Source organism: Triticum aestivum, chromosome 3D (genome assembly GCF_018294505.1).
Source record: "Triticum aestivum cultivar Chinese Spring chromosome 3D, IWGSC CS RefSeq v2.1, whole genome shotgun sequence".
NCBI lineage: Eukaryota > Viridiplantae > Streptophyta > Magnoliopsida > Poales > Poaceae > Triticum > Triticum aestivum.
Window position 1 is genome coordinate 333,590,528 of NC_057802.1, and position 24,301 is coordinate 333,614,828.

The window sequence follows — 24,301 nt, forward strand, 5'->3', positions numbered from 1 at the left end:
CAAGACTTTTCGTTTCTCGAATCAGATATAGAGCAAGCCCGCACATATAATAGTATATGCTGCGAGTCCAAGCGTGGGCTGAAATGAACTCTGGCTCGTGCTCTGAGTCCGAGTAGGTTTCGGTGGTCTACGCGCTGTGCTTAATGAGCACTGTCGGCAACTCTAACCTATCCCCTATAAAAGTCCATAAGGGAGTAGTTTTACTTCCTTACCACGCACCTAGCCCATCCTTTAAAAAATTTAGTGGAGTAAAAATTTCTCCACCTCCCTATTTCCACTAAATTTTTCCTAAATTTACTCCATCTCGCCGCAGTCGAGTAACATTGGCACCCCCCCCCCACCCACCCCCCGCGCGCGCTGCACTGTCTCCCGTCGGCGCAGCCGCCGCTGCCAATGACCGCCGGACCGGCCGGAATGGATAGCCCGGCCCCTTCCCTCACCCCGCCGGCCACTGCGCCGGCTTTTCGCTGCTGGAAACCACCCACGCGTAGCCGCCGCCGAAGAAGGAGAGTTTGGGTATGAAGAAGACCCACCGCGTCCAAGCTCCTCCTCCAACCGCTCCAATGGTCTTCGGGGTGGCCACCGCCTCTCCGGCAACGGCACGCCGCCCTCCCGCTGCACCTATCGGAGGCAAATGGGCTCGAAAGCCGACGGCGGCGGCGGTGGTGCTCGCGGAGGCGGCCGCGAAGAAGAAGATGAAGAAAGCCAAAGCGGCGCCTTGTCCTACGCCAACGCCTTTTGCTGCACCTCCGGCAGCCCCTATGGCGACTGCTCCGGCTAGAGCGGCGGCCGCAGCCGGCAACAAGAATCGCGGCCACCAAGTGCTCGATGAAATGCCAACAATGTAAAAATAAAAACCTCGCATCGTGTCGGTATCCGATAGTGATTGTTGGTGATCAGTAATGATTGTTAATTGTGTTTGCTTTGATATTGTAGTGCGGAGATGAACACGGCCAAATTCCTTGCATCGTTGGAGTCCTCGGCCGCCATTGGCCTTGATGAGCTCAATTATGACTTGTTTTGGGATCATTTGGCCACCCAAGACATGGAGGATGAGGAGGTCGAGGAGCAGGTGGCCGAGTAGGAGGTGGCCAAGGAGGAGAAGGAGGTTGTGGATGTGACCGATGAAAGCACCAAGGTCCCAAGGTGCCACACCGAAAACTACAACCAAAAGGAGGACATTGCGCTTTGCGACGCTTGGTGCGCCATCTCCATGGATGCCACGATCGGAATGGATCAAACCAAGACCATGTTTTGGGACAGGATTAACGACCACCACAACAACTCCGTGGACGTGCGATCAAGCCGTACACAAGGTTCTCTTGGGTATCGTTGGAGCACCATTCATGACCAATGCAACCAATGGTTCGGTTTCATCAACCAAGTGAATCATGCTCCACCGAGTGGTGTGCAAGTGGCGGAGTATGGCCCCTACATCCAAGAGCTATTCAAGCATTGGAACACCAAGTTCGGCCACAAGCCCTTCACTTTGCATCATTGCTACAAAGAGCTATGCAGGAACGAGAAGTGGATCCAAAGAATTACGGAGACCGCTCCAAAGAGGTCAAGGTTGAGCATATCCGTTGAGGAGGACGACGAGGCTGATGAAGATGCGAACAATAGACTGGAAGGAAACAAGATTGCAACGGAAAAAAAAAAAGAGAAATGCATTCGGTGGCACTTACAAGGAAGAACTTGTGGCAATAATCGAGACCAAGAAGATGTTGGCGGCTGAACGCAAAGAGGAGAAGATAAAACTTTATGTTATGACGGTTATGCTATGCATGTTTTAATTTGAATGTTTTTAAGATATGTATAGTGTAGTGTTTGAAGATGGTGCGGCTAGGACACAAAATGGAGACAATTTTGTTTTTACTCCACAACTTTTAGGGGATCGGCTAGGTGTAGCCAATGTTAGTGAAGTAAAATTTTACTCCACTAACTTTACTCTGCCGTTTACACCCTTAAGTTTTAGGGGATCATTAGAGTTGCCCTAATGTGTTAGAAGTATAATTGTGTTAATGTAGACATATAAGAAGTAGAGATATTCAGTATAATATTTAAACATGCAACAACTTATCTTGTACTTCAAGTCAATATACCCACACGACCCTCAAAATCGATTGAAAATCGATGCAAGTTTATCCGACACACGGCCGGGGGGCGCCCACGCGCGCCACGGCAGACTCCGCGGAGACTCCGGTCTACACAAACAGGTGACAGCGAGGGCGTGTCCGTTGGATTTTTGCTAGTACGCCTTTGGCCCAAAGCCCAACTAGAATCTGAAATTCTCATGGCCCATTCAGGTTGTGTGTGGTGTGAGTGAGACTAATGTTTAGTCCCATACTGCTAGGTGAGTGGGAGCTGCACCACTTTATAAGGTGAGTCTTCTAGCACTTGTATGAGCATGAGAAGAGGAGACCTACATGTGCGCTCCTCCTCCTCGCTCTCCTCGCCACGCCACACCGTGTCTTTGGGGAGCGCACTCGCGCGGCTGCTGGCAGCGACGACTTCACCAACGACGACTTCTTCCCCAACCTCGGCAACCTCTTCATCAACAACATGGGCGACAACATCAACACCGACGGTTCTGCTCCCACTGCACTGTATGTGATTCTGTCCTCCTTATTTGAGATCGTACTAGAATTCCTATTTCTAGTTTGTGCCTTAGATTCGATCTATTCATCTACTTTGCTAGTCCATGTGATCATTCCCTGTTATTGTGGTCATGATTTATTTACTGTTTATTCGGATTAAATCTCGTACTAATTTGCTCATATATTCAACAATCCAAAAACCTGATTATAGACAATTTACTCCGGGTAGTTTTGCCGCGCATTTGAAGCCGCCTACCTTCAAGGGGTTGCAATATAAGAGGTGCTGAACAAGAGAAATTTACTGGTTTCAGACCATGTACTGCTATGACGCCACTAAGGGCAACCCTGAGGCGATCTTAATCCTGCACAATAGTAAGCTTTTGAGAATATTGATACCCTCTTCAAGGGTGCCCCTCTGAGTGTTCTTGATGATCTCATTGTGGATTCGTATATGCCATTGACAACGACAAGGACATGTGGGTTGTGCTCGAGGCCAAGTTTGGGGCCTCGGACGCTGGCAACGAGTTGTACGCCATGGAGCAATTATATGAACAAGATGACTGATGAGTGCTTTGTTGTTCAATACGCTCATGAGATACAGTCGCTTGCAAAAGAACTTGAGTACTTCAAGTGTGTGTTGTCGGACAAATTGGTGCTGGAGGCATCATTGCCAAGTTTCCACCTTTGTGGAGCAATTCTGCTACTTCCCTGAAACACAAGAGACAGTAGTTTTCCATTTCGGATCTCACTGGCACTCTTGATGTTGAAGAGAAGGCGGGAACAAAAGACACGCATACTGGAGTTGCTGAGGGAGCTTCTATTGCCCACATGGTACAGAAGAAGAACTTCCAGCCCAACAAGCCCAGAAACAACATTAACAAATCTCACAGCAAAGGCAAGTTTGATGCAAAGAACAAGCCTTCACATTCTACCAACTTTAAGAAGAATTCTCATAAGAAGGGGAAGGGACTATGCCATGTATGCGATGATCCTTATCACTAGCCTCCGAGATGTCCTAACCGCTTTGAGGAACGCGAACTTGAGAAGAGTGGCAAGTCCGCTAATGTTGTCATCGGTGATACTGATATGAAGGAATCTGGGTGCGGTATTTTTCCTACCATCCTTTTAGTATGTCATTCTCCTAATTGGTTGATAGACACTGGTGCCAATGTACATGTTTGTGATGATGCTTCCATGTTTTCTTCTTATCAGGTCACGTGGACTTCTCCCGTGCTGATGGTGAACGGGTCACATGCTACTGTACGAGGTGTCGGTATGGTTGATCTGAAGTTTACTTCAGGGAAGATCGTGCGCCTGAAAAATGTTCATCATGTGCCCTCCGTCAATAAGAATCTCGTCAGTGGTTTCCGTTTATGTCGAGATGGCTTTAAGTTGGTTTTTTATTCCAATAAAGTTGTAGTATCCAAGTATGGAAAATTTGTTGGAAAAGGCTATGAGTGCGGATACTTGTTCTGCTTGTCTTTGTCAAAAATTTGCACTAAAGATACTAATAATGTTTGCCACGATAATGAGTCTAATATTTGGCATTCACGACTTTGTCATATTAACTTTGATTGCATGACGCGGCTAGCCAATATGAGTTTAATTCCAAAGTTCACTACCGTCAAGGGCTCCAAGTGCCAAGTATGTGTGCAAGATAAACAACCTCGCAACTCCCATAAGACTGCAAAGCCAAGAGACTTGGCGCCACTAGAGCTTATACATTCTAATCTTTGTGAAATGAATGGCATGTTGACAAAAGGTGGAAAGAAATACTTCATGACGTTGATTGATGACTACACTAGATATTGTTATGTGTATCTTCTGAGGCTTTAAATTTCTTCAAAAACTATAAAGCTGAAGAATAGAACCAACTTGATTGAAAAATTAAACGACTTAGGTCTGATCGTAGTGGAGAGTATTTTTTCAATGAATTTGATTTGTTTTGTGCGGAACATGGTATAATTCATGAGAGGATGCCTCCCTACTCAAATCAGTAAAATGGAGTGACCGAAAGAAAGAACTAAACTCTAGCTGATTTGGTTAACGTCATGTTACACACATCGGGTCTCTCCAAGGCATGGTGGGGAGGTGCTAATGCATGTCATGTCCTAAACCGAGTTCCGCAAAGCATAAGACCATGACTCCCGAGGAATGGGAGAGGAAAAGGTTGAAACTCTCTTACCTACGTACTTGGGGTTGTTTGGCGAAAGTCAATATACCAATTCCCAAGAAGCGCAAGCTTGGACCAAAAACCATGTTGTGTTCTTCTAGTCTATGTTTTTCATAGCATTGGCTATAGATTTTTGATAATAAAATCTGAGGTATCCGACATGCATGTTGGTACAATTATGGAGTCGAATGATGTGACTTTCTTTGAGGACATATTTCCTATGAAGGATATGTCGACTTCATCAAATCAGGAGATACCTACTCTATCTAGTCAGGAATTAGTTGTATTTTGTGAACCCACCATTGCGTGGAACACGTTGAGAATCCTGTGGAGGATGAAAATGAAACCCCTGTAAGGAGTAAGAGACAGAGGGCTTCAAAATCCTTTGGTGATGATTTCATTGTGTACCTCATGGATGACACATACATGACTATTTCAGAAGCATATGCATCTTCTGATGTTGACTACTGGTAGGAAGCTGTCCGTGGCGAGATGGATTCCATCTTAGCTAACGGAACCTGAGAAAACATTGATCATCCTTACGGGTGTAAACCTGTAGGATGTAAGTGGGTGTTCAAAAAAAAGCTCAGACTGGATGGTATAATTGAAAGTACAAGGCAAGACTTGTGGCCAAGGGTTATACCCAGAAAGAAGGTGAAGACTGCTTTGATACTTACTCACCTGTGGCTAGACTGGCCACTATTCGGGTGCTACTATCAGTAGCTGCCTCACACGGTCTTCTCGTTCATCAAATTGATGTTAAGACGGCTTTCCTCAATGGAGAGTTGAACGAGAAAATTTATATGGCCTTAAACAAGCTCCTAAGTAGTGGCATGAGAAGTTTGAAAGAACCCCGAGTGAGGCTAATCCTTCGTGAACGGAAGCCACGGTGGCATAGACAAGGTTGCCTCTTCATGGAACCTTTGTGGGTGGAGCCCTCAGTGGACTCGCGCAACCGTTACCCTATGTGGGCTGAAGTCTTCATCAACATGGACGTATGATAGCACCACCTATCGGAACCATGCCAAAAATCACCGTGTCTTCATTGTGTTTGATTTCTCCAATCCCTCCTTTACGTTCATATGCAAAGTCTTTACTTTCCACTGCATACTATCTAGACTTGCATGTGTAGGGTGTTGCTTGACTTGTGTGAATTGCCAAAACTTGCCAAGAACTAAAATTGGGAAAAGGCTAGCTTTTATTTGGTCAACTAGTCTAATCACCCCTCCTCTAGACCTACTTATGATCCTATAACGTGTCATCAACGACGGGATGAACCATGCCATCCACGACAACATGATTGCAGCGACACTTCATCACTATAATGGCGACCCTTACATGGCCACAGTCCTGGCAAAACTATTGTGTGCTCAACCGGTTTCCTTTGGTCCTGGCAAAACTAGTGGTATCATCGCACACGGCACCCTCTAACACCCGCAAGGTGCATCGTCCACGACTGCAACTTCGTCATCTACAACATAGCGCATTTCTTGCGCCTCCGGCTTTGTGCGGCTTCATCATCCACGACGACTACAACATCGATCACGACTACCTCAACCATGGCTACTGCATGATTGGCTACCTCGACACCGAGATAGAATATTTAAACATACGATGACGTATCTTGTACTCCAAGTCTCACCCTGCTTTGTAATCTATATATACCCATACAAGGGTCAGACCAATACTTCATAACAATGTAGCCATCCTATAATTTCTACATAATGTACATATACTAGAATAAAACACATGCCTTGATGTGCCGCTCTTCTTTGTGGGATTTGTCATTTTTTGTTTATTGTTGGATGACAATTGATCTTTGCCGGATCTTCTTTGTGGGCTTCAGTTTTATTGAGTTGGGTGCATTTCTCTAGTTTGGTAACTTGGGTCTTTGTTTTCATGAATAAAGAAGTGTTGTTGGACCTACCTTTTTCTATTTATTGGTGGCCGACGGTTGATCTTTGCTAGGCCTGTTTTCAAGGTATGTTTTTATCGAGCAAGGTGTATTTCTCTGACTTAGCATCTTCGGTATTTCTCCATGAAATTTGTTGAGGAGTGGAGGATGATGTACCTACATAATGCATGATAATATCCAAGTGTATGGAATATTGTGGCACTTTTCAAAGTGGACATGGTAAGTATGAAGTGTCAAACCCGAAAGCGGATAAAGGGAGTATTCGTATTCTCTCGGGTTCTATCGACCACTAACACAACCCTACGTATACATAACGTTTGCTTTACTTGAAAACAAGAAATAAAACTAGAAGTACTTTGCGGGTATAAAAGGATAACTTTGCAAGAAAGTAAAGAACTTATAAATAGGAGTTAATTTTTGTAAAGTAAAGAAACAAGAAAGTAAAAGATAGCAAGTGTGGAGTAGCAGTGATAGGAGGTGTGAAATTGTCCCTAGGCAATTGACTATGACACTAGACGATAATCATCACTAAAATTTTACACGTGCGAGAGACCTCTGTTAACATATTATCCGTACTTGGACCCATACATACTTATGATTGAAATCCTTAGCAAGCATCCGCAAATACAAATGATTCATTAAGTTAAAACCCAACCACGCGGAGGAGTCTACCCTGCGTGAGCCCTTGCCGTCGCGGGCCTTGATGACCCACAAGTATAGGGGATCACAATATATTCATCCCAAATTTATTGATTCGACACAAGGGTAGTCAAAGTATATTTATAAGTCTTATCAGTTGAGTTGTCAATTCAACCACCCCTAGATAGATATCTTGCTTGACACAATTTATTAGTAGCAAAGTGATATGATAGCAGTAGTAATGAAGTAGTAATAGTAACGGTATTGCAGTAAAGTAATAGATTGCAACAGTATTAATTATAAAGAGAGCAACAATAATGAAAAAGTGTGGGCATGGAAGTAGATAAATGGGTGTTGAATGGATAAGATCAATTGTGCAATAGTCATAACATATAACAATAGCAAACTGACTTCAATTCATCAATCATATGTAGGCATGTATTTCGGATGTAGTTGTACGTGCTTGCGATAAAAACTTGTACAATATCTTTTGTCTCACCCTCCTGTTTCAGCGGGATCTTCATGGAAATTCAGGGTAATTAAGGTGCTCCTTTAAATAGAGAACCAGATCAAAACATTAATAATCATTGAATACATGTAAGCCTCAAGGTAAAGCCATCCCCATTGATATCCTAATTATTGTCACCTTGTGTCTCGGGTCAGAACAATAACATTAACAGGTGCATACAACTTGCAGGTACGATTTAAAACTCAAATATATTCACGAAAACATAAAGGATTCGGGTCTGAAATCATGGCACTCGGTCCCTAGTGTCAAGCATTAAGCATAACAGAGTCATAGCAACATCAATCCCATAATATAATGGATAATAGGCATCAAGCCCTAACAAATCTGACATTTATTACATAAGAAATCTTGTCCAATTCACATCTACGTCCATGTGCCTACATGGGAATTACTCAACATGGGTGAAAGCATCATGAGATGGCTAGAAATATCCCTCTCCAAAGCCCAAAACCGACTCCAAATCAGATCTTCGAAGGAAGAACAGAAGTGACGCCGACTCTGTATCGTAAAAAGCGTCAGGGATTTTCTATGATTTTTTCGGAGATGTATGAAATTTTATAGCAAGAGGAGGCTGGTGGAGGAGCAATGGGCCTCCATATGAGCACCCCACGCGGCCATGGGGGTAGTGGCACGTGGTCAAACCGTGTAGACCTGGTGACCCTCCTCTGGTCCATTTGCGGCCCTTCAGTCTTCTAATTTTTCAAAAATAATTCTCGAAAATTCTCATCCAATTTGAAGCACTTTTATTTCTGCAAAAAATAACACCATGACAATTCTGCATAGAAAATAACATCCAACTTGGGAACATCGACATTACCGCTTGGCACTTGGGAGCGCTCAACCAAGGCGTGATGGATCAACATTACCACTTGTGGCACTTGGAGTGTGAAATGGCTGTACGGACGACAGTTGCCGGCCGTACCGTGGACGATTGGAGGATTCAACGGTGTTGTTCACTTTTGCTCCATGCATCGACGCCCTGATGCGCTTCATCGTCTGCAAATCGTCCAAAACTCGTCGGCTGTGTAGCAGCATTCGTTGGAGTGCTCGACCAAGGAGTGATGGATCAACATGTCCGAAAGCAACGTCCAGCATAAACGCACAATGGCCTCCTTGATTATGCTTGTGAGTTGGACCATATGGAACCAAAGAAATGCAAGGGTCTTCCACTCTACATCGCCTCCTTGATTATGCTTGTGAGTTGGACCATATGGAATGAAAGAAATGCAAGGGTCTTTCACTCTACATCGCCAATAATCCTTCTCGAGACCATTAACAAAGAGGCGAAACATTGAGTCACCACGGGTGCAAAACATTTGGGTCTAATCATGTCAGGAGAGTAGTGGCTTTTTTTGGTTGGTTTCCATTGGAATTGTAATCGGAACACTCTATTTCTGCTACAGCTGGCGGAAGGCACGCGAGCACCCGCCGTGTCATCCGTGCAACACGTGTCCCGCAACAAGTTTCTGCTACAGTGAGTTTCTGCAGCAGGATCTTTGTTGCAAAAAACTATAATGAGACCTCGGTTGCAAAAAATTAAATTGCAACAAGATCTTTGTTGCAAAAAAAATTGTACAAGGCCTCTGTTGCAAAAGAAAAATCTGCAACTAAACCTATGTTGCAAAATTTTCTGCAACATAACGTGTGTTGCAGAAATTTCCCGCAACACCGCATGTGTTGCAATGATAGCAGATGACTCTCGCCGCTCAATCAGTCATATCCCACGGCTCGCAAAGCGGCGGATCATTTAAAAAGATCTCTCGACTGACACATAGCAGTGCCCGCTTCCAATCAACCGGCCGATCTTTCTCGTTGCATCCATCGCTCGCGCGACCGTCAGATCACGACCCATTGGTCCACTGGATCATGAGAGCACGCGACTCGCATGAAGACTTGGTGCACGTGCCTGGGCCCTACTACCTGGGCCAACCCTATTCATTGCAAATAGATTCCGCAACATCAAAATGTTGCAAAACTTGCTCCCGCAACATCACCTACGTTGCATGAATGTGAAGGCAAAAAAAAATCTGTAACATTACCTTTGTTGCATAAAAGTGGAGACAATTTTTTCGATAACATCACCATAGTAAAGTTTTCTACAACAATACCATTGTTGCAAAAGTTACATCACGTCTCCGCACAAAGTCTCTGTTTCAGCAACAACCAACTTGTTGCAATTCATGAAGTATAACACTTCCAAGTGGTTTGCAACAAAGTCATTGTTGCAGAGGGACGAGTGTAACAACTAACTTGTTGCAATTTTGTGACGCTAACCTGGAGAGATGAGATCTAACGGCGTGGGAGGTGGTCGATCTTTCCCGAACTTCAACCGGCGACCACGTAGCACGGCCTTTGTTTCTGCAACACCGCACTTGTTACAGAAGGAAGGTGGGGAACATGGATGGTACATTGGACGGCCAGCAGCGTCCATCCAACGGCCAGCCAGGCGGCGGATGTTTTTAACTAATCTACCGGCTGACGCGTAGCGCAGCCCTTAATTAATGCATAAGGCAAATCTTTTGCATCCATTTCAAAATAAAAATACAAAATAACTGTAGAACTTCGCCTGAGCAGTAGAGCACATCTTTGGGACAAGTGCATTCTGTCAACACAGTTTCCTGATGTTCAACACAAACCTGACAAGTTCCATCTTCGTCAATGAAGATAGATCTTTGCCAGGTCTCTTCGATATGCCAGCTTCTTAAACTGTAACATGCTCCCACACAAACTATGCACAGCCTTCTAACTGGAGGCACGATTCAGTTTTCTGGTAGGCTTCCAGTTCGAGGCTCGATGCTTGTCACTGCACAGAACTCAAGTTCTGAAAATCGGCTGCATACTGCTCATCAAGCTGAATACTTGCCAAGCCTCTCAAATGCCCCGGCCAAAACATCTCCCTGAAATCTGAAGCGAGGCATCTGAAACATGTCATCAGCTTCTGGACCAAGAACGTCTGGTGTACAAGACCATTATCACAAAAAGGATCGCTTGGTTTCGTAAATGTACAAAGACCAACAACATACTTCAATATTAACAGGATCGCCTAGAGCAATTTAATCACTATTGGAGCAGATTAATCATGCATAACTTTGCAACACCAAATACAATAGCCATGCTTATCGCAAGCTTTATTAGGAGAGAGAATCAGGAAATCTGGAATTGCCTTACTTCACTAGTCTAACGAGTTTGCCAAATCGATTCCACTAGACGCATGGTAGCCGAGATCTGAGGCCACAGTGCCTGCTCTACAGGTCAAATTCTGAACCAGTACTACTTGTGAAACATAGTAATTTTACTTGGTGGGTCTGGGTCGTAGAAGAAAAGAAAGAATAATGAAGCAACTAAAGTGTGTTAACAATGCTATATATACAGATCATTTAGGGAATATTTATGTTTTCCTCAAAAAAAGGGGGGCTATCTAAAGCTAGAAGCCATCATTCCTACCTAAGCTGTGACTGCAAATTGTAACAAATGGAATACTCTTGATATGTAAATCCTGCATGGACTACTAATTGGTGATTCTTCTAGTTGTGTTGTGACTAGTGGATTCATTTCAATTTCTTCCTTAAAAATGCAGAATTTCATCACCTATCTTAGCTTCAAAAGAAGTCTATCAGTGGGACTAAATTATCACAAAAGGTTGACAAAACATGCATAAATTTAAGCTTCATGTAGTGTAATCCAGAATAAGGACTGTAACTGCTGTAGATTGACTGTAACTGCTGTAGATTGATGATTCGAGCTGCAAAAATAACTACTAAATCATTGGTTCCTCCAGCCATAGTGTAAAAAAATTCCATTGGGCATAACTGCATAACAATCATATTTGGAAAGAACATAATATAAACAAGATTGCAGAGGATATCAGAACATTTCTACCTGGCTCAAGGATGAAACCTGACTACAAGTTGACTAAAACCTCACATGGCATGCCCTACTACACATCATGAGGGACCTTGCACCCCAAGCACGAGCTAATATCAAGGCATGGGCAATTGCTCCCATTCTCCACCAATAGTTTCATCCGGGAACTGCATGCCCTGTTTGGATCACGGTGCCCTGAGACGCCTCATAGGCTACGGGCCGCTCGTGGAGAAGTGTTCGTTTGCTAGATGACACAACCAAGCACAATTATCACAAAATTCGACACTAGATTAGGGTTCCACAAAAGGGAGCAAACAAGCTCTAACAATGTTCAGGGGACACAAAATATGATTGATTGATGCTTCCAACATGTCATACATTTGTTCACAGGAATCTACTTTCTTATTTCTGAATATACAGTGCCTAGCATCTTTTAGCATACTGCAAAATTGCAAGGATACTAGACAGGCTTGCTAAATTCCCCCAAACTGCATACTGAGTCAGGGCATAAACCAGATTGGTGGGGAGCCCTCTGAAGTAAATTTTCGCGGAAAGCGCCGCACACTACGCGCCCTATTTAGTGTTTTGCGACCATAAACACCCATGTCAGTACTGGAATACTTACTCCCACTGCTTAACGCCAAGGATATGTCGAAGCTAGTATCGTCCAAGTAATAGATGCTACCCAGTTGGAGCCTATTGAACTGAGAGACCTCAACAGCCCTAGAGCAGCCTCGACCAAGCAAGAGCACCCGACCAGGAAGCGAGTGGAGCTCCACCCAAGAAGCTTCAGAGCCCCCAGCGGGAGCAACCGCAAGGTTCATCTCAAAGATTCTGAACCCATGCTTGCCACGCCTGGCAAGCCGCAGGACCATTAGCAATTTCCCGCGGGACTCCACCAGATAGCGGGACACTGTGCGCGACTTGCGCCTGAGATTATCCGGCCTGTAATCAGCGCGCTTCTGGATCTGGTAGGAGGAACGGGACATCACCAGAGAGGCACCCTCGACGCTGTTGGGCGTGTACACCACGATGTCCTCTGTATTTGACAGGACATGGAAACCTTGCTTCAGCCCATTCTCGTAATAGATGATGTCCTGGATCACGTCCAGAGCGACCGCGACACCGCAGGTGATCCAGTGCCCGTTCATTCCAGGCCGCCAGAAGGCGATGTTGGAGGCGCTGGAGACATGTGCGGCGGCAAGGCAGTCCTCTGCTGAGGGTGACCCCGAGAAGGTGATGGTGCGGATGACCATGTGGTGCTCGCAGGCGGTGTTCGCCTGGGGAGCGAGCGGGTGCGCAGTCCTGAGCCTGTCGGGGAGAAGAACCGTCGCGCCAGAGAGGAGGTTGACGGCCGCATACCCTCGCCACTGCTCGAATGCTAGAGCGACCCAACCGCCATCATGGGAGCCACATAAGCGCGCGCCGCGGATGCTCTCCGGGAGGCGTAGGCGGCGTTTGGCCCCCGAGTGGAGGCTGAAGAAGGAGGGCTTGTCGGGGGACGGTAGAAGGAGCCATGGGAGCTGGCGCGGCGCCGGCGGGGTGCCAACAGCCCGCGCCACAGAGCGCCACGCGCGGCAGACGGCAGCGAAGCAGACACGGTCGGCGAGGCAGGCCAGGTCGAGGAAGATGACGCCAAGAAGCTCGGGCGGGACGCCGTCCGACCACTCACGGCGAGGCCTTCGAGCACGGGGCATGGTGTGGGATTTGGGGGCAGCCGTCTTTGACACGGGGTTAACGCTGCAACGCGCCGGAAAAACAAATCTGGAGTCAGACTCTTGTTCAAGCACCGGGTGCTAGGTAGGGTTGACCCCTATGACCAGGCTAGATGCGCCCCTACCCGTGCGGCGTGGAAGACGAGCGACCGGTGCGTCGTGGATGACGAGCACCAGGCGCCGTGTGCCGGGGAGGAGAGGGAGGAGCACGGCCCGAGCTGCAAGATCCAGGCGCGAGGTTGCCGGATCTGCGGGCTCCGGATCTCTGGAGGCCGGATGAGGACGAGAAGGATACGGCGGCAGCGGCGGCGGCGCCGCCGTACGCGCCCCTGCTCCTGGGTTTTTCTCGAAGAAGTTAGGTGAGATGGAGGAGAGAGAACTGACTAGTGGGTCGCTCGGTAGGTTTTTCAGGACACGAAACAAACAGGCCCAGGCAATTCTCACGGAGGCTCCCAGGGCACAGGTGTGATGCTGCGAGGATATTATCCACACACACATTTTGGCTACACAAATTCACTTTTGGCACGCTACGCTCCGCCGACGGATAGCTAGAAAACATCCACCACCTTGCTGACCGTTGGATGGACGCGAGGATGTCTATCTGATTAACCCACTCACAAACGCCACCTTCCATTTACAACAAAGGCGGTGTTGCGAAACAAGTTCTGGTATTATAATGGTCATGTTAATAATTAGCCATTGTAGATGCCTCTGATAGTTTTGGTTAGCGGTAATCCTTATTTTATATTTTGAAGAATGGACAGAGTTTTATTGAGAAATGAAAGACACGTATTACTCCACTCTAAAATAAAAGAGGCACTTTTTGAATCATCTTTCATAGTGTTTGCGAAGTTCAAAGTGAATGGCCTTCCAAATAGAAAAACTCTGGGTCCTCTCCCTCCCCCTTCCTGTCTCGCCGCCGCCGGCGAAGCCGGGCGTGCACCAATGAGGGCGGCGGCAGGGCGTCTCTTTGGGCAACCTCCACCTTCTCCTTCCCTCCTCTTTAGGGCGTGGCGGTGCGCACCAGATCTGCGAGGCCCGGCGGCGCTCCACGGCGGGCGACGGGCGGGGCTCGGAGGCGGCGTGGATGCCCAGGTGTGCGGTGGGGAGGATGCGGTGTCGGCCGGGCTAGCGTGCCGGATCTGGGCGCCATGAGCCTGCGGGCTGCTGTCGTGGTCTTCCTCGCCGCGGGTGGTGCAGCACCCGCTGCTCATGGCGGGTGTGGCGATGGTGGATGGAGCCCCCGGCGGTCTCCCGGTGGTGGCGTCGATCCGTGTGGTGGCGGGGTTGGCGGGCGGAGGTGTGGCCGGTGGTTGCGTGTTCCAGCGGACCTACGGCTTGGTCCCGGTGGGCGGCGCGTGTTTGGGCAACGGCCCCGCGTGGTGGCTGCTCTGGTCATGGGCTACGGCGGCGGCGGGAGGTATGGTGGCCTCCCTGCTGCTTGGTGTCTACACGGCAGCTCGGCGGTTCCGGCTGGCTTCTCCGCCGGCGTCGGCTCGTTTGAAGGTGGACTGTTTCAGCCTTTGTCCCCTTTCCTCGGCGTCCGGGCGCTACTTTCGTCGAAGGGTGGGCTCTCCCCCAGTTGTGGTTCATCACTCATCCCGCACCCAGCAGCAGGACCGAACTCGTCTCACGCCCGATAGCAGGACCGGGCTCGTCTCATGCCCGGCAGCAGGACCATGCTCGTCTCGCACCCAGCGACAGGACCGAGCTCGTCTCGCACCCGGTGCCGAGGACAGGTTGATGGAGGCCAGTTTTGGCCGGCCTTTTGGGTCTCGGCACTGGAGGCCGCCCAGGGGTGCGAAAGGCAGGTCCTTTCCGCTCGTATCTTTGGTTGGGGCAGCGGCAGGGCTCGGGTGAGGTGGTGTCATGGTCTTGGATGCCGGGGCGGCGGCCCTAGTGATGGATCCGTGGTGCTCATGGGCAGAGCCCGTGGCTTGGTGCTGCCCGGTGCCACGACCGTGTGGGCGGCATGGTAGCCGAGATGTGGCGTGCGGTGGAGATGAGTTTGGGCGGGGTGAAAACCTGATCTATCTTTGGATGGACCGGCGGCGGCGAAGCTCGTTCCCTTCTTGAAGGCGCCCTCGCGGCTCTCATTGCCCGTCGTGGTGCTCCAGGGGAAACTCTGATCCTCGGATCAGGCGGTGGCGGCGCTCCAGTGTCGTTTCCTTCCTGAAGGCGCTACCTTGAAGCCCACGGCTCGTCAGATGTGGCTTCACTTCTACGCGATGACGTGTTCACGGCGGTAGCCCCCGACTGCTTTTGTAGTGCTAGGGATGATGCTGTTGCGCTCAGCGCCTATGTATCTTGCCTTGTGTGTGTGAGTGTGTTGTGGGGGTGTGCGTTTGTATCGGATGCCGTTTATCATTGCTTTGTATATAAAGCGGGCAGTGGCGAATCTACTAGGGGGGCTTTAACAGGCTTAAGCCCCCCCTCCAGCCTTGCAAAATAGTTTTTACTACTAGTTTAAATGCCCAATGCAGTCATTTGTCACTCAAAAACTACATATATTCACATGGCACAGGCAGCCCAGCCCACCCTCCATTTTCTCTATAGATTCGACACTGAAAGCAGGGCGAAAGCCTTTTTCAGCAATAGAAAAACTTGTACTGCTCTTCCTTTCATCCAAGTGAAAAGACCGTGCTCCTGCCAATTTCTTGGGAAAAAGAAAACAATTCATAAAATGTGCAAATATTAAGATCTAAGGAACTTGCAAGTTTATATTCCCGAGGAATAGTATGAAAACCATGGAATGACTGAAAGGAAAAATACAGACACTATGTTTGAATGGACCAGTTACATAATAGCCCAAATGCAACTATAAGGAGTTGCACTAATAAAAATCATAACACAAACTCATTAAAGTGTTCCACATGTACCGGTCTGTCTATAATGCAAGATGCTTAGAGATGTTATTAGAAAAATAAACTTATTTTTTATAAGTGCCAGCGCCTATTTGTAAAGCAGGGGTGTTTATTTAGGCACTCTGCTATAGAAATAAGCACCGGTGTTTACAAAATAATTTATTTTTATAAGAACCTCTTCAAGCACTTTCTATTGTAAGATTCTAGAAATATAAACCTTTCGTCGAAATCCGGAGCAACAGTTTACATAGAAAGCAACCTCATCAGACAAAAAAACATTCATACATATCCAGCATGGCTTTCGCAATAAATAAATAAATCTGCATGGACCCACCAAATAGATCAGGCACTAATCTTCCAGCCATCTCACAATCATCGTGGCACAAGTCCACAACAGCACACAATGAGCAGGCCAAACCAAGCTGATGATCATACCAAATCGACAACACACCCCTAAAAAAAACAGATCGACGACACAATTACTCTATAATTCAAGCAGCTCACACAACCACTCTCTCCGTCACCGATATGTGAGGAAGTAGATAGCCATCACCTCAGCCTGCAAGCCCACCAAAGCTGCTTGTCACAACCTCTTTGCTCTAGCTGTCGTCACCAGTACAAACCACAGGAAATTCTTTTGCAACACACCACTCATAGGGTAGCAAGTCACAGACTACTCCGGGAACACTTCGGCATGAACAACCATCCGAAACAAGTAGGGTCAATAGTTCAGCATTTATGTTGTAACATTTAGCAAAAAAATGAATCATAGACCCAAAAAGTGCTCTCTGAACCTCACAGGATGGACACAAATAAATAAGGGCACCTACAGAAACTATTGCGGAACAACGGGCGTGTAACCAGCTCAAGCTCAATGACCACCCGAGACAAAAACCAAGTTCAGCAGCCGGGGCCCGCAGCTTGCTCAGTAGAAAATAAATAGGACCCTAGAGCTCTCACCCTTCATACATGTCCACACCTGATGACCCAAGGTACAGACCACAGAAGGAAGTAGAATGACCAGCACATGAGCTTCAGCAGGGTACTGATATATACCTGGCTATATCGTATTACAGAGGGGAACAGAGCAGAACAGTGAGAGGAGCAGAAACTAGAAAGGACCGCAAGGGCCGGTGGCTGTAGTTATTTGTTCGCGCCACAATATACATAGCATTCTGTTCTTATTAGTTCAATATTTGATATAAGATTCTCAAGATAGGAGTAATCATACACTAGGACAAACAAGTATAGAGTCATTTTCTTCTCAATTCATCAGACTCGGAAGAATGGTAAATTATAACTAAGAACTTGAACTAAGAAGAACGGGAGAATATGTTGGAAATCATCACAAGCACAATATATTTATTTCATACAGCATAAATGAATAAAGATGATTTCAATGAAAGATCGTGTTTGGCAGAGGGTACAGATGGAATGAGAATGAATTGACAAAACATTCCTACAAAATGAATTACTAACCAGATTCAATCACTAAACAGTGAAGAGTTGGCCTAAGGGTGATCCTGGCAGCTATTTTTCAATACAAGGAATCATCATGCTAGTGTATTCTTCTGACCGTAGTAAGTGATAAGAGTAATTTCTGACATTTATACTGAAGTCTGGACCAGTAGCTTAGTTAATCAAAAAATTGTAACTGACAATGTGGTATAAGTGGGCATCAGATATCAAATTATGATGCCAAATGCTAAACAGACCAAAATTCTATCTACGAAACTCTATGAACTGATAGCTGTCAAACTTCAGAGCAAATGACCTATTGGAAATCTGAAACATCCCATCAGTGATAACCCAAAGCAGCATGGACCTGAAGCACATAACTAAAAATAGTTGGCACTCCACCAAAAAAACATAGTTGAGCAGAATACACAAAACAATATCGATCAGCACAAAAGGAATAATGCTCATGTCGTCAATTGCAAATTGTGGTATAAGCAACAAATACCAAATTATGATACCAAATGCTAGGCAGATCAAAAAATTATAATGGCAACTTTAGAACAAAGGAGCTATTGAAAGTTTGGAACATCCGATCGGTGATAACTGAAAGCATCGCCGATACTAACACAGAAGTAGAAATAGTTGTAGTCCACTAAAAATGCATAATTGGACATAATATTTCGCAGAACAGTTTAGATCGGCACAAAAGGCTCTATGCTCATGGCACCTAGTTGAAGCCACAATCTTTTCCCTGCTCTGAAGTTAATCCTCAACACCACCAATGTCTACTTCTTCCAGCAGAGAATCAGCAACTTCAAATAGAGTGTCATAATACGCACTACAATTTTGGAACATCGGGTTCCGTTGGTAAGCATCACATTCACACATATCAAAACTGTAGCAGACCACCACAGAACATGTTGAGATTCCCCTGCTCTGAAGCTTAAGCTAATACGCGACATAAGCAATTAACACTAGGAGAGTAAGAACAAAATGCTGCAGAAACTAAACCAAACATACTAGGGACCGAGTTTCGTATGCAAGTTTGCAGGGCTCGCCACGGCATCACCTCGATCGATCGCTAGTAGTTTCCGGTGAACAGCTCCAATCCGATCTGCGAGGAGACGTAGGCATCGGTGCAGGCGTAGTGGATCTGCTCGTCGGAGAGGCAGCAGGCGTCCCACGGGCCCATCGTAATCCGCCGTGGCTTCTCGATGGTAACCCCCAAGACTTGGCGCGCCAGGTCTTTCAGCCCGGCCTGGCGGAGCTCCGGGATGCCCATCTCCTGGGCCGCGACGCCGCGCAGGTCCTCCAGATTGCGTACCTGCAGATCGTAGTCCTGGGCCAGGCGATTGGCGTCCGCGGCCACGCCGACGCCGACGAACCAGAACTGGTTGTCCATGAGGAAGACCGACAGGGCGTCAGGGATGTAGTCGGCGTGGAGGAGCTGGAAGATGAGGCAGCGCTGGTCAATGCAGAGCTGCAGGAGCGCGGCGGGGTTCTGCACGCGGCTGTAGCTGGGACGCCACTCGACGTCGAGCCCGACGAGGATTTGGTTGGGGCAGCCGGCGTACATGGAGTACACCTCCTCGACCCAGTCCTCCACGGCCGCGCCGGAGGACGTCACGGTGGTGGTGATCACCTCCTCCCCGAAGGCAACGTCGGTGACATACGTGTCCCCATACTGGATCGCCTCGTCCGGCTGCTGCTACTTCCAATCTCCGGTGCGCAAACGACAAGGGTAAAGTGTTCTCCTTTTTTTCGACAAGGGTAAACTGGGTTCACGATAGGGAAGGGAGTACACCGTGAGGATAGGGCGTCGGGTGGGCATCTCTGGTATAGCTGGCCTACTATACGGCAAAAAAAAAATGATTGAAGTAAAAATTTGAGAAATCAAAAAGGTTTTTTCTTTGACACATTACAGACGTATACACTCATACGCATGCATATATACTCACTCTTATGAACGCATGCACATATACCTACCCCTATGAGCACGTGTTGTAAGGTGAAACCCTAGAGGGGATATTTTCACGCTTGAAGGGGAAAAAGAGAAAGAACACTCAAGAACACAAAGAGGAAGTCACTCAAATAAACCCAAATAACACATCCACTAGGGTAGCATACCCGAGATCCACAAGCATACAAGAACAATTCAAGAAAAATAGCACTAGGGTAAAAGTTCTTCCCACTAGGTGAGGTCTTGATATCCACAAGAGGATCTTCTCCAAGAGGAGGGCTTGATCTCCAAGAGGAGGAAGATGAGCAAAGCTCTCTCTTTGTCTATGTAATACTTTGCTATCCTCTAAATGAGCTAGATGAGGAGTACCTATAGGTTAGGGACGAAATACGAGGAAAACGGGGGCACAAGGGTCAATTTGCCCAAAATGCGCGCAGTCGAAGGAGTCCGGGCACCCGGGGTAAAGTGGCCCGGGCACCCGGAGGAAGAGGCGCCAAGGAGGGCCGGGCACCCGGTGGTGGAGGGTCCGGGCACCCGGACCGGTTAGGGGGGGGGGCGCGCCCTCGGGCCAGGGGAGGCGGGGCACCCGGGGGGCGAAAGCCCGGGCACCCGGACCGGTTAGGGGCCTCGCCCAGGGCGCGACTGTAGGGGGTCGAGCAACGGGGGAGGATGGTGCGGGCACCCAGGGGTGGAAGGTGTGGGTACCCGGGGTGTCCAGCGAGCCTGCGGTGCTTCGTGTCTTGGAGCTCTTCCTTCTCCTCCTTCTTGAGGGCTCCATGTGTACTTGGAGATCCCTTCTTCATGATCTGCTCCTCGATACCTAGTCATGCACAAAGTCTCCGCTTGAGGTAGAAGTTGTTTCTCATATGAAATCAAAGGGAGCTCGAAGAGGAAAGAGGTTACCTTGGTTTCAATGGTACGTGTGCGAGCTCTCGTCATTGGTCCTCTTCGTGCTTGTGGTGGTGATGGAACGTCCATGGGGATGAACGAGGGATGCTCCGCATCATCTCCCCCCCTTGGGAGAGATCCGTCCACGGATCGTAATCTTCATCACCATGGGAAAAGAGAGGGCGTCGCCGTGTAGAAGTGGACGACCACCAAGCACTTATCATGTTGAAGCTCGAAATGGGCACTCTCCAATGTCACACCGTCTTATGATTCCTTCAAAAGGAGCAAGTACAACAAACACTTGAAAAAACAAATGTGGTTAGCGTTAGTGCAAAACCAAGCATTCAAGAGGTGATTCACCAAACAAGTGTCGTCATCAAGCATAACATATGGTGTGACAAGGGATTGTGACATGTCATGTAAGCACATAAATTGAGCAAAATCAAGGACATCATGGAAACAAGCATGTAAATGTGAGGTAGCAATGCAAATGTGTGAGACAAGAGAATAAGCATCTACCTCAAGCTTATAGCAAGCATGCATAAGGCGCTCAACAAATGGTCTATGGTATGCATATGAAGCGCGCATTCACAACAACGAATAAATGAGGTGTCTAAACACATGGGTCAAGTGCAAGACAATCCAAACGAAACATGCATGGGGTGTAGTGAATATAGTGTGGCACTCAACACAATAGAAAGAGCAATTGTTCATCATGTGTGAAGCAATCAAGTCGTGCAAGCTAGTAGTTCGAAGATGTAACATACTATAGGTAATCATGGCAATCATGTCATGTGTGCAAGTAGTGGGCATATTGCAAGCACGAACACAAAGCAAGATCAAGGTATCATCATAGGCATTGGGCACAAAGCAAACATGGCAATAACAAGCAATATCTCCACCAAGCTTGCAAATACACATACAAGTACTAGAATCAATCGTCATGTGTAATGCAAAGCATGGATCACAAATGCATGGCAAAGGCATAGGAATGAGCATAGCATGCAAAGTGAACATGACAATATGGGCAAATGATACATAATGTACAAGAATCCATAACCATGTGAGGGCCATGTAGAAAATATGTGCGAAGTCCTTGCGCGAATGGAATGGTGGGAAGTGTAATCCATGTGATCCCAAATCATCATTGCTCACTAGAGCTCGTTTTGTCAAATCATGGGATTGTCAAGTTGACAAGTATTCATGAGTACCTACATAAAACAAAGACAAAGGAAAAATTGTGTGCGCGTGGTATATGTACACATCATCCATTATGACGCGCACGTGCATGTGTTGGTTAGCATAAAATATCCAATGCTTAAATAAATGAGTTGCATGATATAGAAACATGTCATCCATCATGAAATGATAATTATTGTGTTCAACATGATTGAGACGCAAATTATAGCAAGTGTGTGGCACAACGATAGAATTTTTATTCATGGGATGCATATGGTGCACACAATCATGGGGATCATGCAATTCATAGGATGTAGCAAAATATTCTAATGGGTAAGAGGAAACTATGGGGTCTCCTCATGAGAAATAACGGAAGCATAATATGGAGAAAAGTGACAACATGGCAAACAATGCATGTCCGAAGCTAGGTGGTCATGGCAGGACATATGAGATAAATGATGAAAGGGAAGCATGGTTTAGATTATGAATATCTAGTTAGTACATCAAATGTACTATTATTTGAAATCAACATCAAGTGTATTCAAAAAATTGAATTCGAGTTCATACGGTACACATAGTTCATATCTATCTCTATAGAATCATGTGGTGTGTTGTTAAGGTAATACACGAATGATGGTTGAAGTTGGCAACAATCATGATTGTAGATTCTTATTCAAATAGAGAAACAAATTCAAATTTAGTTCAAATTGCAGCGGTAGTATAGACATTTGGAATGCACTAAAATGTTGGTATGAGTAGTTTACATACATTATACAGCCAGCGAAAAAATTTAATTGGACATAACATGGATTCATAGCTTCGAATAGCATTTGTATAGTAAAACGGGATAAGACTCTCTCTTTGTGTGGTGTGAATAGTTTTATTTTTTTTGTTTTTTTCGTTGAGGGAAGTGCGAATTGATTTGGTACGTACAAGTACAATATTACACGTTAGGCTTGTCCCTAAAATTCAACCCACGCCTTGTTATATCCCGAAAATTCAGATATCGTGCTCTCAAAACTCGCACCTTCACAACCCGCGCCTTGCTATCCCGTAATTACAACGCGCGTGAAAACTCCCTCCAGCTGCCCAATCCCGACATGCGAAATCCCCCTTCTAACCCTGAGCCGAAAGGGCTGCTAGTTCAAATCGGTGGGGGTACTTCTGTAACACACCCTACATTTTGGACAAGCGCGTCCCTAAGTCATGGTTCCCCCTCCCATCGCCTCCTTTTCGCCATTCGAATTCCCAGGCCGCCATAACCTCTCTGCTCCAGCCGCGAAATCCCACCCTCATCCGTCTGCCACCTCACCGCTGCCCAGCTGGAGCCGCTTCCCTGACGACGTCGTCCACCGCAACAGCTCGACATCCCTCATCCACCTCCCCGGATGAGGATCCGTCGTCCATCTCGTCGTCCTGCCGGTTCAGCCGCCCCGTCCTCCACCTCTAAGGAGCTCCTCCGACGATCGCCTCGTCTATCGCGACTGCTCCATCCCCACAATGTCGCCTTAACCTGCTCCACCGGAACATCAGCATCCTCGCCGACTCCTCGGACGAAGCCGAGGCCTACTCGGCGCCACCAAAGAGGTTGTACACTTATTGCATCGCACCTTCTCCTTAACTCGACCTCCAGGCACAGATGGTACTCCATCCCGCACCCCCATGGCATGGCTACCTCGAAGCCGGCGCCGCAGGCGACATCTCCATGGTGGCTCTCCCCCAGTGTGAGGCCCCTTTGGCGGCGGCGGCCATACTAGCCGGATCTGCTGCTGCTCCGGCTCTCGCTCACTCGCGCTGCTGCTGCTCTGGCTCTTGCTCACTCGCGCTGCTGCTGCTCTCCTCCTCTCTTGTGCTGCTGCTCTGCTCTGATTTAGCTACACTTCAGTCGACTGAATCGACTTTTGGGTCAGTCGATTTTCAGGGGGGGCTCGCCGGAGTTAAGGAAGAACCACCCGCAGTGGGGAGGGGGGCTCGCCGGAGAGGTACCCCAATATCTATCTTAGGGTTCAGGGTGGGGGTGGTGGTGGGGCGGTGGCGCGGGGTTCGCCAGAGAAAAAGCTCGGCGCGCGGGGGGGGGGCTAGAGGGTTGGCCGGGGCGGTGGGGAGTGGTTTCGGGGCGGCGAGGCGGCACGGGAGCACCGCCGGCCGCGGGCGGCGGGTGCCGGTGGTGGCTGGTGGCTCAGGGGGGTGAAGGTTTGTAACGCCCCAAGACCCACGCTCCAGAAGACTTCCATATATTTCATGATCACCGTGTGTTTCTTTTGTGCTTGCTCTTTTATTTTTGCATTGCATCATGCCATCATGTCATTAATCTTTGCATCTCAACTCAACTAATAAATTGCATAGATGGTTGATCTATTTAAATCGAGAGAAGGGTGACTTCTCTTTATAACATATCCTCCCAATTTTAGGGAGCTATAATAAAACAATCCATAAATTTGGAATTAACCATAACACACTTGCATTTTAATTCTCATGCCTTTTGCTTCAAGGTTGTTCTCCAAACTTTCTCTATAATTC

The 24,301-nt window shown here is 47.3% G+C and overlaps 1 protein-coding gene across 1 annotated transcript; it reads right to left on the bottom strand.

Moving 5' to 3' along the window:
* Positions 1 to 12,053: 12,053 nt before the first annotated feature.
* On the bottom strand, positions 12,054 to 13,888 carry LOC123078715 (uncharacterized). Its single transcript, XM_044501305.1, has 2 exons — positions 13,558 to 13,888; positions 12,054 to 13,457 (listed from the first exon to the last, which is right to left on the bottom strand). Exon 2 carries the CDS (start codon positions 13,412 to 13,414, stop codon positions 12,218 to 12,220), a length of 1,197 nt encoding a protein of 398 aa, XP_044357240.1. The 5' UTR covers positions 13,415 to 13,457; positions 13,558 to 13,888; the 3' UTR covers positions 12,054 to 12,217.
* Positions 13,889 to 24,301: the final 10,413 nt, after the last annotated feature.

Coding starts and splice junctions, on each gene's coding strand:
- LOC123078715 (XM_044501305.1), bottom strand. CDS start 13,414: ATGCCCCGTGCTCGAAGGCCTCGCCGTGAGTGGTCGGACGGCGTCCCG.